Genomic DNA, 13,285 nt, shown 5'->3' with positions numbered 1-13,285 from the left:
GACTCAGCAAGTCCTCTTCTAGTGTATACCAACATTAGTATGACAAATGTTGAAAGCATCTACATGGGAGAGCAGGCATTAACACTTTTCCTCTAACTCCAGTTGTTCTGTGGCTGTGCACTTTTTGTTGATTTGTGTGAGGCAACATCAAAATATAACAAAAGCTAAACCTGTCTCCGACTTTGAATTTCTTGCAAAGTGCCATAACTAGGCATGCACTTAGTCATGAACATGGGTGAGCTATTGAAGCCCGGGACCTACCCATTCATATAAGCTTCTTCCAATTGGAATCACTCATGTGATCATCTAATATTTCTTGCCTATGTTACTTGCTCATAGCCCATGCTTCAGGAGACTTCATTGAGGGGAGCCCAAAGTGTTTCTAATATCTCACCATTAACCTGCCCAGTCCCGGGGATAAAGTTAGGCGCATATCTTGGGAAGCAGATGTCTTGATGTCCATGCACATGAAATAATTTAATGCCCTTGTACAAGGATATACCACTGGGGACCTGAAGATAGGGACTTTCAAGGACCCTTTTCAAAAAGTATCTACCATATTGGCACATTATATCGTAGAGGACTATGACTGAGTCAATCTCGGCCAATGAAGACAAGGCCTGACACAAGGAATAGTCCATGTTCATTTGGCCATGAAGAGTGAGCGATTGCCACGATCACAAATTTGTGGGCTACTCACTGTTCACCTTTCTGAATATCCACTATATGTTATAATTGACGTACCAGTACCTACTTACACTTTACCTTTTGCACTTTTACTTTTATTTTTCCAAGTCACATGACCAGTCATGTGACCATTTACTTTACTTTACATTTTTGACTTTTCATAGTCACATGACACAACACCTGACCAATGTATAGACTCATCATGTGACTGGTCACATGCTAAATATCAGACTTTAAACTCTATTTACAACTGTACAGTACCTCATGTATTTTAGTATATATACAGGAGCAATACATGGGGAAGGACTCAGCGAGTCCTTCTGTTGTCTACCAATAACTAACTTGTTGAAACCTAATGGGTAACCACTCCCACCTCTTCCTCTTCTTTTGAGTGTTGTTTTCATTGTGCTCCAAGACTGTGTCTTGTTGGTGTTGTCACACTATGGCACCTGGGCAAAATAGCATCAAGGTGCTACCAGTCCTTGTTTGCCAGGTTTACAGCTCTGTGGTTATTACAAGTAGACCCCACTTTATTTTCTTTGGCAATTTTGAGGTGCTCCATGTATGGTTGGTTTGCTGTCAAGAATGCTGTGTCATTGGCCAATGGGACATCATCATGGGGGTTCTTTGACTTCATGTGCTCTGCATTAAAGTTTCCGTCCATGAAAAAAGTCCTCAAGTGATACTGCCTGAGGGGATTCTGCTTCCAATCAAGCGAGACATTGATATCCGGCTGAGGGCAAGCTGGGCAAAACAATGCTAGAGACCCCAGGGAAGGGTGACAGCTGGGTTGGTGTGCAAATCCATCCAAATGCATATATTCCAAATGTCTCCACTGCTGGGACACCCTCATGAACTCCTGATATCTATTCTAGAGGGGGAAAATATTATTGAGGTTCCCGGGAAGTCTAAAACTGAGGGATGCACTGGGACCTTGTGAGGGAACGCAATGTTTGTCATCCACCATATCTTGGAATAGAAAGTCATTGCAGAAGTTTTACATTCTTTGTTATTGATTAAAAAGTCATCAAGAAAAGAAAAGGTGAATACTGTATGAGGCTTCTTCTGACTTGCTGGGTACAACCTATTGGACAAGGGCTGAACATCTGAGCAAGAAGCATTGAGACAGTTATACCATCTTATGGGCAAATGATGCATGCTGGATCTGTCTACCAGAAGCATAATTGTGTTGACATTGATGTTGGTGCCAGTCCTTTGGGGCATGTCACCCATTGTGATTACTTCTTCATCTTCCCATAATTTTCCTTCCTCATTGTCTGATGGGGCACCTGGAAAATTGTCCTGGGTACCGTCCCCCTAAGAATCACACTCCTGTGAGTTGTCCTCTGCTAGACTGTGGTTGTCATGACATCCCAAGTATGTTTTCCCAGTGTGGTCCAGATGAATTACCAAGCTGGCTTCATAAAGCCAAGAAGATTCAAAATGTGTGCCCACCCATTGCTCAACTCTATGAAATGGTAATCTCTGGTGAGCATTGCTGCAGCATGACATGCAATACTCTGGTATTCTCAAATATTCTGTACACTGCCAAGTTCCTTCTCTTACTAAACATAGGCTGCAAGTCTGTCCTAGGGACCACCCCTCTTCTCATATGAGGACTTGCAGATACTCTGAATGATGATCCAGCCATTGTCTCATGTAATTATTTTTTGACTAAACCAATGTCAGACAAATAATAATGAATGTACTTACTCAATGAACTTGCCTTCTTTGGAGGTATAACCAATGGCTCAAGGACAGGTTGATTAATGTCTTGGATGGGGAACATATTATGTTTATGAGGAGTTTGACAGGGTGTTGACAAAATTGATTGGGATATGTGGTCTTTCACACTTATTTGTTTTGTTTGCACACCTCTGCTTATTTTGAACTTCATCCAATCTACTCTTTGTAACATTGGAGCCACATATTGGGAGAAGCTGCTGCCCATGCTAAATAATTCTGCAGAGAAAAAATGATGTTTGAAGATGCTCATATAGGATATTTATGATAGAAGGCAGTAGTCAATATGGAGCAGGGGTTGAACCTGGAACCTTCTGGATACATGCCAGCTGCGCTACCAATTGAGCTATATGGCCAAGGTTATACAATACAGGATCTTAAACATGACATGCAACCACGGATGTCTTACACAGTATAGCTGCTGCATACTGGGTTGGCTTACAAATCAGAAGTATTATCCTATGGAGTATTGATATGTCAGAGTATATTCTAACACATGCTTCTAATTTATATTAGTTTCTATGATACCCAGGCCTCTCAGGGCTAATTTACTTGATGAACCTGGCATTAAACTTCCTTATAAGAAGCAATATATCAGGGAAGGCATAGGCTGGGAGGTACCTGACACGTTCCAGGCCTTAGCTGAAGACCCGGTATGGAGTTAAGACAATGATATCATTGCTCAGATCTGACAGAAGAGCCAAATCTTTGCTTGGAATGAATGAATGTGGTATTTAATTGACTGAAAATTTACACTCAAATGGAAAAGAGAAAGATAGTGCTCATCTTCAAACACGCACCTCACTTTTTGACTTGTACCACATTTAATCATGCCTAAAGTACTTTGTAATGACGCCCAGATTGAAATACTCAATCCACATTTGGAAGAGTTTTGGGGTGCAAATTCTCTACAACAGGGATGTGTACCTGATAAGACCTGGAATGAAATCTGGGAATATTTGGGGGAACATGTACTCACTAACATCAAGAAATTAACAGACATGCTTATAATTAATATTGCAGCGAGTCAGGTATTGATTATACAACTACAGTGGTAACAAAGTATTACAACCAAAGTTTGAATACTCTGGCGCACACAGTGACAAGCAAGTAGGAAAATGGAGGAGTGAGTAAACCCCTTATGATAGGACCAAGTTATTTATGGGTATACAACAGCAGGACTTGCTGAGGAGTCTCCTGGATCTATTGGGGTATTTATACTACTACAGGTTATTTGTACATGTTGTACTATACAATTTGATAAATTAGTGGCTGATGATGTCATAGTCTCCCTTGCTTACCTAATTCAATATATGATGAGTCAATATCTTGTAAATAAGGTCTGCACCAAAGTAAGACCATTTGGCGTGAACCCCTCTTTGGTGCCAATAACACAGTTATTGAGCTCTTTTGCACCTTGATTTTAAGCTCAATTGCCCCAATTGAATATGGCTGAGCATCACAGTAAAGGCTATCTATTGCTTTAACCAGCATAACTCACCACTTAGCCTTTGTGTGAATTGGTAGAGTTGATAGTGAAGCTTTCAGATGATGAACAACACTAGTTTCAAGATTTTCTTCCATCCCAAACAGATGCTGAGTCATTGAGATAATAAAACCGTCAGCCACTCCAATTAAAACGCCACTACAAATTGCAGACACACCTGAACCAAAACATGGGCAAGAAGAAATGGGATATTCAAAGTCATATAGGTCCAAGGTGCTATATAAATTATTGTAGCTGTGATACAATAGTAGTGATCATGTACATTTGTTCTCTACAGTAGCTGTTTCAGCTGAAACATTTATGTGCTTTTTCCTGGTGTGACTAGCCACAAAATGCTGAGTCCAAGCCAAATGTGCCGCTCATGGTGCCTTCTCTATTACTACCAAAGTGGGGGTTCCTGCCAAAGGTCCATACTTTGGACCAGACTAATGATGTCATAGGGTACAGCCCGTGTGACTAGCTCCACTGTGTGAAAGACTTTTATCTAAAAATAAGAAAAGCAGTGCAGCGTGAGAAGGTGGAGTTTGAACAAAGGGAAAGTGCTGCATGGCACATGTAACAACCAAGAGTTAGTTACTCTGGCGCACACAGAAACACACTATAAAGGTAGTGATGAGGGAGTGGTTACCCCTTAAGCTGCAGAGAGTTTGTTGGTATACAACAGGAGGACTCGCTGAGGAGTCTCCTTGATCTATTGGGGTATTTATACTAATACAGAGTGTTTGTACCTATGTACTATACAGTTGATAAAAGCAGTGGCTGATGATGTCAGAGGGCGCAGCCCGTGTGACCAGCTCCACTGCATGAGAGAGTTTGTGTCTAAAAGAAGAATAATGGCAGCGCTGCACGAGAAGGTGGAGTTAGAACGAAAAAGGAAAGTGCCGCATGGCACGGAGTGTGAACTATAGTAAAAAGGTTAAAGCAGAGAATGAAAATTAAAGGAAAGGTCCAAAAATTGTGTTATCGTAACAGCGCAACTGTGTGAAAACTGAAAGAAAAAGTTGAAGTGGAGAAAGAAAGTTGAATGTCTGTAAATATGTGTATTGTAACACAAAGAGCCCAGGGAAAGGGTTGCTGTAACAATACACAATTTTTGGACCTTTAAATTTCATTCTCCACTTGAACTATCTTTTATAGTTTTCACACACTGTGCCATGGGTAACCACTCCCACTCACTTTACTCAAAGCTTGTCTAAGTTGTGCGCCAGAGTATACAAACTCTTGGTTGTAACAGTTGCCAGGCATGGAAAGTATTTAGGTCTAATCCAAGTGCTCAACATAGTGAAGAAGAAGGAGGCGGAGAAGAGGATGTGGACCCTTTACGAAATCAAGCTGGGGCAGGCAGGTCATATTGGTAAACTGTAAAGTGTTCTGAAGGCAACATTGACTGAGCTCAGTGAGGAGGAGCAAGCTGAATTAAAAGAGAAGCGTGAGGAGTGGTATATCAATGGGCCATCAGAGGATGTGAGACAAAAGTGAGGATAATGTCCTTGACTCACCCAAGACAAATAGTGACTAAAGATACCCAGAGCTGCTAAAATGAAGGGTAGGAAAATAGTGTAGGACTTGCAGATGCAAGTGAGCCGGGATCTGGGAATGTTGAGTTTTGTGCTCACTGCCCATAGAGATACAAATGGAACCACTTGCATGTCCTTGTAAGTAGTCTATGGACCTAAGGCTGAAATTGGGTGTGTGGTTACTGGAACTGATTGCTTTAATTGCAGCCATAAACAAAATGACAAAGCTGTGTTTAAGCATTTTAGCAAGGTACAACCCGACTGGTAAAACATAAAGATATGGGAGGCTTGGGGCAAGTATGCACAAGGCCATTCTTGTAGATGAGGATCTGTTTTCCCCGGCAACCTTTTCAGACCTACAGGCTATCCTCAGGTCTTTCCTGATGACATATTACCAGATTTCCACTGGAAACCCAAAGACTTCAGTACCTTGGACCAGCCTTGTGAAGTGCCTGGGTGACTATATTGACTTATCAAAGGGGTACATACCTTCAGGGTACAAGTTCCAGGAACCATCACATATGACAAAGGAGGAGACACGGGGTCTGTTGGACCATTGGTACAACCAGCAGAACAATATAAATGCCAAAGTTACCTTTAGGTTCAAATCTAGTCTGCACCCAGTAGCCAATAAAGGAAAGGATAAAGAGAAGGAAGCAATGAAGAGAGCCCTTCCCAGAGCGAGAATGGTTGTACCAAGAAGCAAATCCACCAACAAGGAACAAGAGGAGCTTGAGGGGCTTGATGAAATTCAAGTGATGATGAACACAGTGCTGACGTTCAAAACCAGCCCGGGCCCCCCAAACCAGCTGCAAGGTGACAAATTGTAGCCTTCCAGGAATCAACAACCAGGTCCGGGCCCTCCAAACCAATGCCCAACCCCGTCCTGGCTTCTTCTATCTTGGGGAAGCAATCTGTAGGTATAGAAGAAGTGGACAAGGAGAGTCCCCAGCATGCTTCTATTACACACAAGTCTCAGAGGAAGTTCATCACCACATTATATGCTGAGGAGGAATAATCCAGTTTGCTGATGAGGATGACAACCTGATGTGGTCATACATTGAGTTTTCCAGGGTGGGCGAAACTATCCTCCCATTCTGCAAGGACATGACCACTGCAATACAAAATAGCTTGGAATCCGTCTTCCCTGACAAGGCAGGGCCTCTACCCAGGATGGTAACAAGAGTGATGCAGAGTCCCACCAAATGTGGGCATGAGGAGATGGATGAGGAACCCAGGAATATTGCACACAGGACAAGGTCAGGTAATAGTCCAGTAAAGCAGCTTCAACAAGCCAAGGACACCAAGGTAGATCAGACGCTAAAGGTAAAGAAACCCAGGAGGCATTGAATAGTAGGTAAACCGACCTCTTGTACAGTAATGTAATAAATGTATATAATGGCCCTGGGTTTAAAATGTGTACCCGGGGATGTGAGCGTTATAGTCATCCCGGGTTACTATCACAACACAATGAGATCCGCACCCGTGTACAGTAATTCTGGACCTTCTGGGCATGCAACCAATCAGTATGATTTCCAAGTACACCTTGGTAGCTTAGTTGGTAAAGCACCAGACCATGAAAGCTGGAGTCCCAGGTTCAAGCCCTGGTCAATGCATGTTTTCTCATACTATAAATGAATGTCATAATTTGTCAGTTACATGATCTTACATCCTGGGCTGAATTTATCATAGATCACTTGGCTATAGACTGTTCCCAGGCAATGTTCCCATGTTGCCAAGCATCACTTACAGATAGCTTATCAATGTGTTGAAGTTAGACAGGTCCCAGGCCACATTGATGAGTCCCGGGGTAGAGTTCTTAGACTTGTTTTTTATCACACATAATCACACTAAAATTGTAATGTAGGTAGTTCAAATTTATATGGATCAAGTAATTAAATGTACACTGAGTGGTGAGTGAGGAGAAACTAAGTATACGGAAATAAAATCTAGTTGAAAAAAAAGAAAGAAAAAATGAAATATATATCACAAGTCCATTGAACTATGATTTCTTCTAATTATACTCATTCTCCTTTGCTTTCAACCTTGCTGCCTCATCCTCCAGCTGGCTAATCCTCTCATAGAGATCCCTAATGATCCCCTGCCTTTGTTCCATCCTTGCTACCCTTTCTTTCAAGGAAGAAGGCGGACTCCACTGCTGTGCCAGGGACAATCATTGTATGTGGCTGGGAACTGGGGATGTAAAGCTGAAGTCTATGAGGTCCCGGCCATCACTTTGAGGAGTGACAGCACTAGGGACCTCACCTCCCAGGGGTGTATGAGGCCTCCGTGGCTGAGGTAAATCCCCTTGTGGGGCCTCAAATGGCCAGTAAGGAGGAGGCCCAAGGGACAGATGAGGGGTTCCGGGAACATCCAAAGGCGCTTCTTCCCGCCTGAATGGGTTGGAAGAGTTGGAAGAAGAGATCAGGGTGAAAAGGTGGGGACATCAAGTCAAAGGGAGTGTTGGGGCAAGGGAGTGTGATGTTTGTGGGGATGTCAGCAGCCTCCTGGGGACAAATAGGAAGTGGGCTGGAGGATGGCAATGGCAGCCTTGCCACAGCACCCAAAACCTCCCTTGCAGGTGAGGGGATAGCCTCCCTCATCCTGGCAATCCACTTAGGGCTGGGACAGATTGCATTGGCACCCATTTCCCCAGGCTCTGTATAGGACACCTGGGGAGGCCTCCTTGATTCCTGGGACGTGGCTTGCACATGTGGAGGGGGAAAAGGGCGTGAAGGGTGTGCAGCAGATGGGGGAGTATGGTGAGCAGGAGCCAGGATTGCTGCTTGTGAAGGTTGTTAGAATATACTCTGACATACCAATACTCTATAGGATAATACCTCTGATTTGTAAGCCAGCCCAGTATGCAGCAGCTATTCTGTGTAAGATGTCCGTGGTTGCATGTCATGTTTAAGATCCTACATTGTATAACCTTGGCCATATAGCTCAATTGGTAGAGCAGCTGGCATGTATCCAGAAGGTTCCAGGTTCAATCCCTGGTCTGGTCATTATCCAATTTTATCAAAGGTGGGGGGACCCTGATTGTGAATTGGGTCCCAGTCATTCCATGAAGCTGGTAGACCAGCTTGGGTGCTCCCCGGGGCGGCCCAATGTTGATAGGATGGTCAGGAGCAGTGACCAGAGCCCTTGGCACTTCTGGCTCTGAGACCACTGGCTTCCGGGACTTGCTCCCCAGGCTTGCATTGTTGTCCCAGATGCACTTGCACTTCGCCCAGCTACACTTGTTGCAGGATGTCTCATGCTCTTCCTCTGCACATCCTCTACACCCCTGGTAATCTCCACCACCACCTTTCCCTTTCCCTTGCCGGTTGAAGGTGCTATGGGGTCTGGGCGCTGACCACTAGAAGTCCCGGGGAAAGGGCGGGTGTGCTGGGGGCAAGATGGCCTTGAGGGGGAGCGCTGGGACGGAGCTGTCCTCTTTGCCCTCTTTGAAGGCACTACTGTTACGTGAGCAAAGTTGTGCTTTTTTTTGCCAGTGGTGGGTGCCCGGGGGCTTTTAGAACATGCTGGTTTGATGGGCATGGTGGCAAAAAGACGAGGACAAGGGGGAACCACTGTGAAAAGAAACAGTTAGTAAGTAATTGAAAAAGGATGAAAAAATAAAAAAACTTACTTTGCAACCACCACCTATTGTCCAGAGCCTCCCTCCTCTCAGGAGTCTATCTCCTGGGCTCAAACCAGACTGATTCCTCCACCATCTTGTTTTCCTGGGTGATCAATGATGGATCCACTGCCCTTCCCTCACCCTCTGCCCCGCAAAACCGCGTGATGGCAGTCAAAAAAAGCCGGGGGACGTGGAAGTCATACCCGGTGTTGTTTCCCTCCTTTATCGTGCCTGTCCCACTCACTACTTCCTCCCTCAGCCTCTCCACAAACTGGTCCCTGTATTGAAAAAAAACCAGGGGCCAGTACATAACAGCCTTCTTAACGCGCTTGTTGGCTTTGTAGATCTTGTCTTGGGTGGAAAAAGACATTGCAATGGTGTCTTTGGTTGGGGAGGGGTTGAAAGTCTGGTGTAGGGCATTATGTCTGAGTGACTGAGATGTTAAATGGTTCAGACATGCTATACATGGATTTAATGCCACAAATTGTGCCCATGGGAGTTTTGAGAAAAATACACGTGATGAAAGTTGGACTTGTATTTTTTACATTCAAACACCAGAAATGTTGCAAATGCCAACTTGCCAGTGCAAATTCAGTGTCCAGGAACTATCCCCAGGTATGTCCCATCATCTCAAATATTACCCTACCACCATCTTGAAATACTTTTCTTCAGATTTACCCATGTTACCCACCATGTTACCCGCTATGTATGACCCAATAACCATGAATTGTAAGTTCATACATTTACTTGTACTTAAAAAACATCAGCAATCCAAGTGAGCCAACTGGCTTATCAGACAATTTGCCATTGGGGGGCTCCAACTCATTTGAATGCTCCCCAGGGCTTTCCTTTGCTCCCTCCCTGGGGCTCTCCTCAGATCACTCCCTGGCACCCACTTTTACAAACAATATCTTTGATATTGGGGTGCCATGCAAGAGACCTAATTGTAATAACCCTGGGAGCACAAAAGTAGAGATACCTGGGCCCTCAGGCTTTAACATAGGGGTCCCTGGTGTACAAAGGACATCATCAAAAGCTGGAAATTTTAGATACCAACCACTTAAAATTAAAAGATTGGCAGTCTAGAAACTGACTGAAAAGTGAATTGGTCCTTACCAGATTAAGGAAGTCAAACCCAATGTGGTGGAGCTGGATTTTCCAAAATGAATGAGGGTAGTACCCATGGTCAATATTAGCCATGTGAACCCCTACAAAGGGCCTCTGCCAGGATAGCGCATAGACTGGCCCAGACCGGTTGCAGTCACCCAGGAAGTGTAAGGACCGTTTTATTATTTCCTTATCTTTGCTATGTCTTGGTTCTCGAACACTTTTCCCATTACGCCTCTGGCTCTAGGGCTAGAGGTATTGTTTGCAGTTTTACTTCTCATAGCCCTCACAGGCTTTCTTAACCATCGCTACCATTGTATATCACAGATCAGAGACTGGGCATCGCTCCCAGCCAGCCAGCAAACTGGGTAGGGACTGGTAGTAGGCATCTCGCCAACCAGCTCCAAGCCCCAGTAAAGCCTGGTAATACTAATAACGCCTTATCTAGGATCGTACCTCATCATGAGGATACGGTTCCTGACCACGCGTGACAATCTTCTATTATTAGTACAAGTCTCTCACCTGCTGATTAATCAAGTCAGAAGTCGTACGATAGTTACTCTCCCTTTTTCTTATTGGTTGATTAATTCCTCAGACCACTTTTCGTATATTCTCTTTTCGGTCTGAGGAACGGACAGTTCCCTATATAAAGCCGTACCTATTCATGTATGGCTCCTTAGCTTTCTATTACTGAATTTACCCGCTTTACTCCTCAACAAGAACCTTTGAAGCTTACCTCTCAAAGTCCTCTACTCGCTATATTTACTAGCGTCTGTCGACCTCAAGCTCATTGAACCCTTACTCCCTGCAAGTGCAGAAGGAGATAGGTTTAGTTTTTGTTATAGTTCATCGTTGCCTCACAGGAAGGTGAAGAAGAATTTGATGTCGAACAGGTGGTGGATGCACGCTTGAAGCGTGGAAAATTATAGTTCCTATTCCTATGGAAGGGCTATGGAGACAAGGACAGAACGTGGGAACCAGAAGCACATCTGGACAATTCCCATGACGCTGTTTGAGGATTTTATTCTAAGAATCCCTCAGCTTCTGGGACACATAGTATAGTAATAACCTTTGGTCTTAGACGTGGCATTATTACCTGATAATATTACTATATAGATGGGGCCAGCGGAGTCTGGCGGAGTGTGCCAGCCGGGCCATGTTAAATGTGATTTTATTGTGCCCATCTTTGACAACCAGGCTGGGTAAGAGGCTGCCCATCCAAGATGACCCGGCTGGGTCAGGACATTACAGGGTGCTTGTCTTAAATGATCCAGCTGGGTGAGAGGGTGCTCATTGAAGATGACCTAGCTGGGTGAGAGGACACCCAACTTAGACAACCTGGCTGGGTCACAGGATGATGAGTGGCAAGGAGTGCAATAGATTGTTGAGATGCAGTGTAGCCTTGCCTCCACTCTTGATAGATATCTGAGCTATTATTAAATCTTGACAATTTTGCCCTCTAAGGTCCTGATGGATTTGAGGCATCCACGAGACATCTGTAGGTATACATTTACACATAGCAATACAATTATCTACTTGAATTTTGGTATACCCAGGTCAAAGTCATTTGTCTTTGTGCTCTCTTTTACTTTCTCTGTCACAGATGGAGCACCAACACTGAAAACAAGCCCTGTTTTTCCACTATTATCCTGGTTTGAATGTTGTAATGTGGAGCATGGCTGATATATTTGAGTTTATTACATATTTGCCTATAGTTAGGATTATTTTTATCATTAGATATGACATTGATAATAAATGTGGTATTAAATTTTGGGTTAGTATATTATAACATAGGATATTTTTAAATACATTAATCAAGTTGCTAGTTGGCATCAATTAAGTGTGTTTATTATTAGCTTTGATAAAACATACTAATTATGTATGAGAGTTTTTACAGGCCTTTAATATTTACAAACTAACAGAACCAATATCTTTAAGTTTTTTACGAGGATCTTCAAGTCCAGCCGCTTCAAGTTATTATTTGTAAGCCTCAGATTTTCTTTCTTTTTTTTCTTTAGTGTGAAACTATTTGGCCATACACTGATATTTCTTGCAGATTCGAAACTTTAGATCTTTTGGCAGTAAAATATAAAATATTTCACTGGCAGTCGGGATGTTTGTAGGTGTGTTGTTTATTACTCATAATTGAATTTTGACTAAATTTTTTTATTTGGGTTTGTATAAGGAGTAAGCATTTTTTGGATCATTGAAGTGATTTCAGTGTAGCAGAATCCTTAGGTCACATGTCAGATTTAATTGTGGAAGTGAATGTAGGTCAGGATTTTGTTTCTAGATTGTTAACACTAATTTTTCTGGAAAATGCCTATGGATGTTATATTCTCCTCAGATGATAGGGCTGAGGTCCTTCCTTCATGATGATAGTAGGGAATTGTAGAGTAGACTCAACTTGTCCTATTCTACTGTTATACAGGGGTTTATATACTGAATAGGTAGTAAATCCAAGCTCAGCTCCAAGCTGGCTTTGTAAGAGCCAATAGTGTAAAGACCTCCAGGGTCAAGGGCGAGAGGTTTGTAGTCCAAAAGGAGTATTCTTTGGGGAAATAACAAGAATAGATCAAGAACTTGTGACCATAATATAGCTATAAGGAGTATCCTTGGAAGAACTCAGATCACAAGGTATAGGGCTAAGGCTGTGTGTCCAAGAAAGGAAGAGGAAGGATAAGATAAGGAGAAATGTGTACAAAAAGATAGAGGAATAAGATGTGAAAGTGTATGTATGGGAATACAAAGATGGTGGTGAGTGATAACCACTAGATAAAGGAATATAGTCCGATAAGTAAAGGAAAAGGCAAAGGATAAAGTGAGAGTAAATTTGAATCGTAACATACAGCATTTTCAGCTTTTCCAATTCCAATAAGACAAATAGTGTGTGTCAGTAGGAGTAATGATGGATGGACAACCACCAGAGGATTTGGCCAAGTTGAGGCAATGTTGGGCAGATATTCTATGAATAGTAGAGTGGCCAAAACCAGTAGTAGCAAAGATTTGATGAGTAGAATGGCCAGATTCCAAGAAAGCTATGATGTGGTTGATTTGATTAATAGAGAGAGATTTTACAATGATGGATGCAGAATAAGT

The 13,285-nt window shown here is 43.0% G+C and overlaps 3 protein-coding genes across 3 annotated transcripts; 1 reads left to right on the top strand and 2 right to left on the bottom strand.

Annotated features, from left to right (window-relative positions):
• Positions 1-265: 265 nt before the first annotated feature.
• Positions 266-2,616, bottom strand: SERLADRAFT_364516 (uncharacterized protein; the record flags this gene model as incomplete). Its single annotated transcript, XM_007312382.1, has 5 exons — positions 266-315; positions 395-599; positions 1,187-1,558; positions 1,615-1,856; positions 2,604-2,616. 5 exons carry the CDS (start codon positions 2,614-2,616, stop codon positions 266-268), a joined length of 882 nt encoding a protein of 293 aa, XP_007312444.1.
• Positions 2,617-7,627: 5,011 nt separating this feature from the next.
• Positions 7,628-8,997, bottom strand: SERLADRAFT_432130 (uncharacterized protein; the record flags this gene model as incomplete). The annotated part of the gene is made up of 4 exons (XM_007312381.1): positions 7,628-7,847; positions 7,900-8,236; positions 8,295-8,332; positions 8,609-8,997. The coding sequence occupies 4 exons, from the start codon at positions 8,995-8,997 to the stop codon at positions 7,628-7,630; spliced, it is 984 nt and encodes a 327-aa protein (XP_007312443.1).
• Positions 8,998-10,352: 1,355 nt separating this feature from the next.
• SERLADRAFT_375775 (uncharacterized protein) lies at positions 10,353-10,879 on the top strand (the record flags this gene model as incomplete). Its single annotated transcript, XM_007312380.1, has 1 exon — positions 10,353-10,879. One exon carries the CDS (start codon positions 10,388-10,390, stop codon positions 10,556-10,558), a length of 171 nt encoding a protein of 56 aa, XP_007312442.1.
• Positions 10,880-13,285: the final 2,406 nt, after the last annotated feature.

Source organism: Serpula lacrymans (genome assembly GCF_000218685.1).
Source record: "Serpula lacrymans var. lacrymans S7.9 unplaced genomic scaffold SERLAscaffold_1, whole genome shotgun sequence".
Classification (NCBI taxonomy): Eukaryota; Fungi; Basidiomycota; class Agaricomycetes; order Boletales; family Serpulaceae; genus Serpula; species Serpula lacrymans.
Note: the sequence above shows the minus strand (reverse complement) of the source record. Positions and strands in the feature narration are given on the sequence as shown.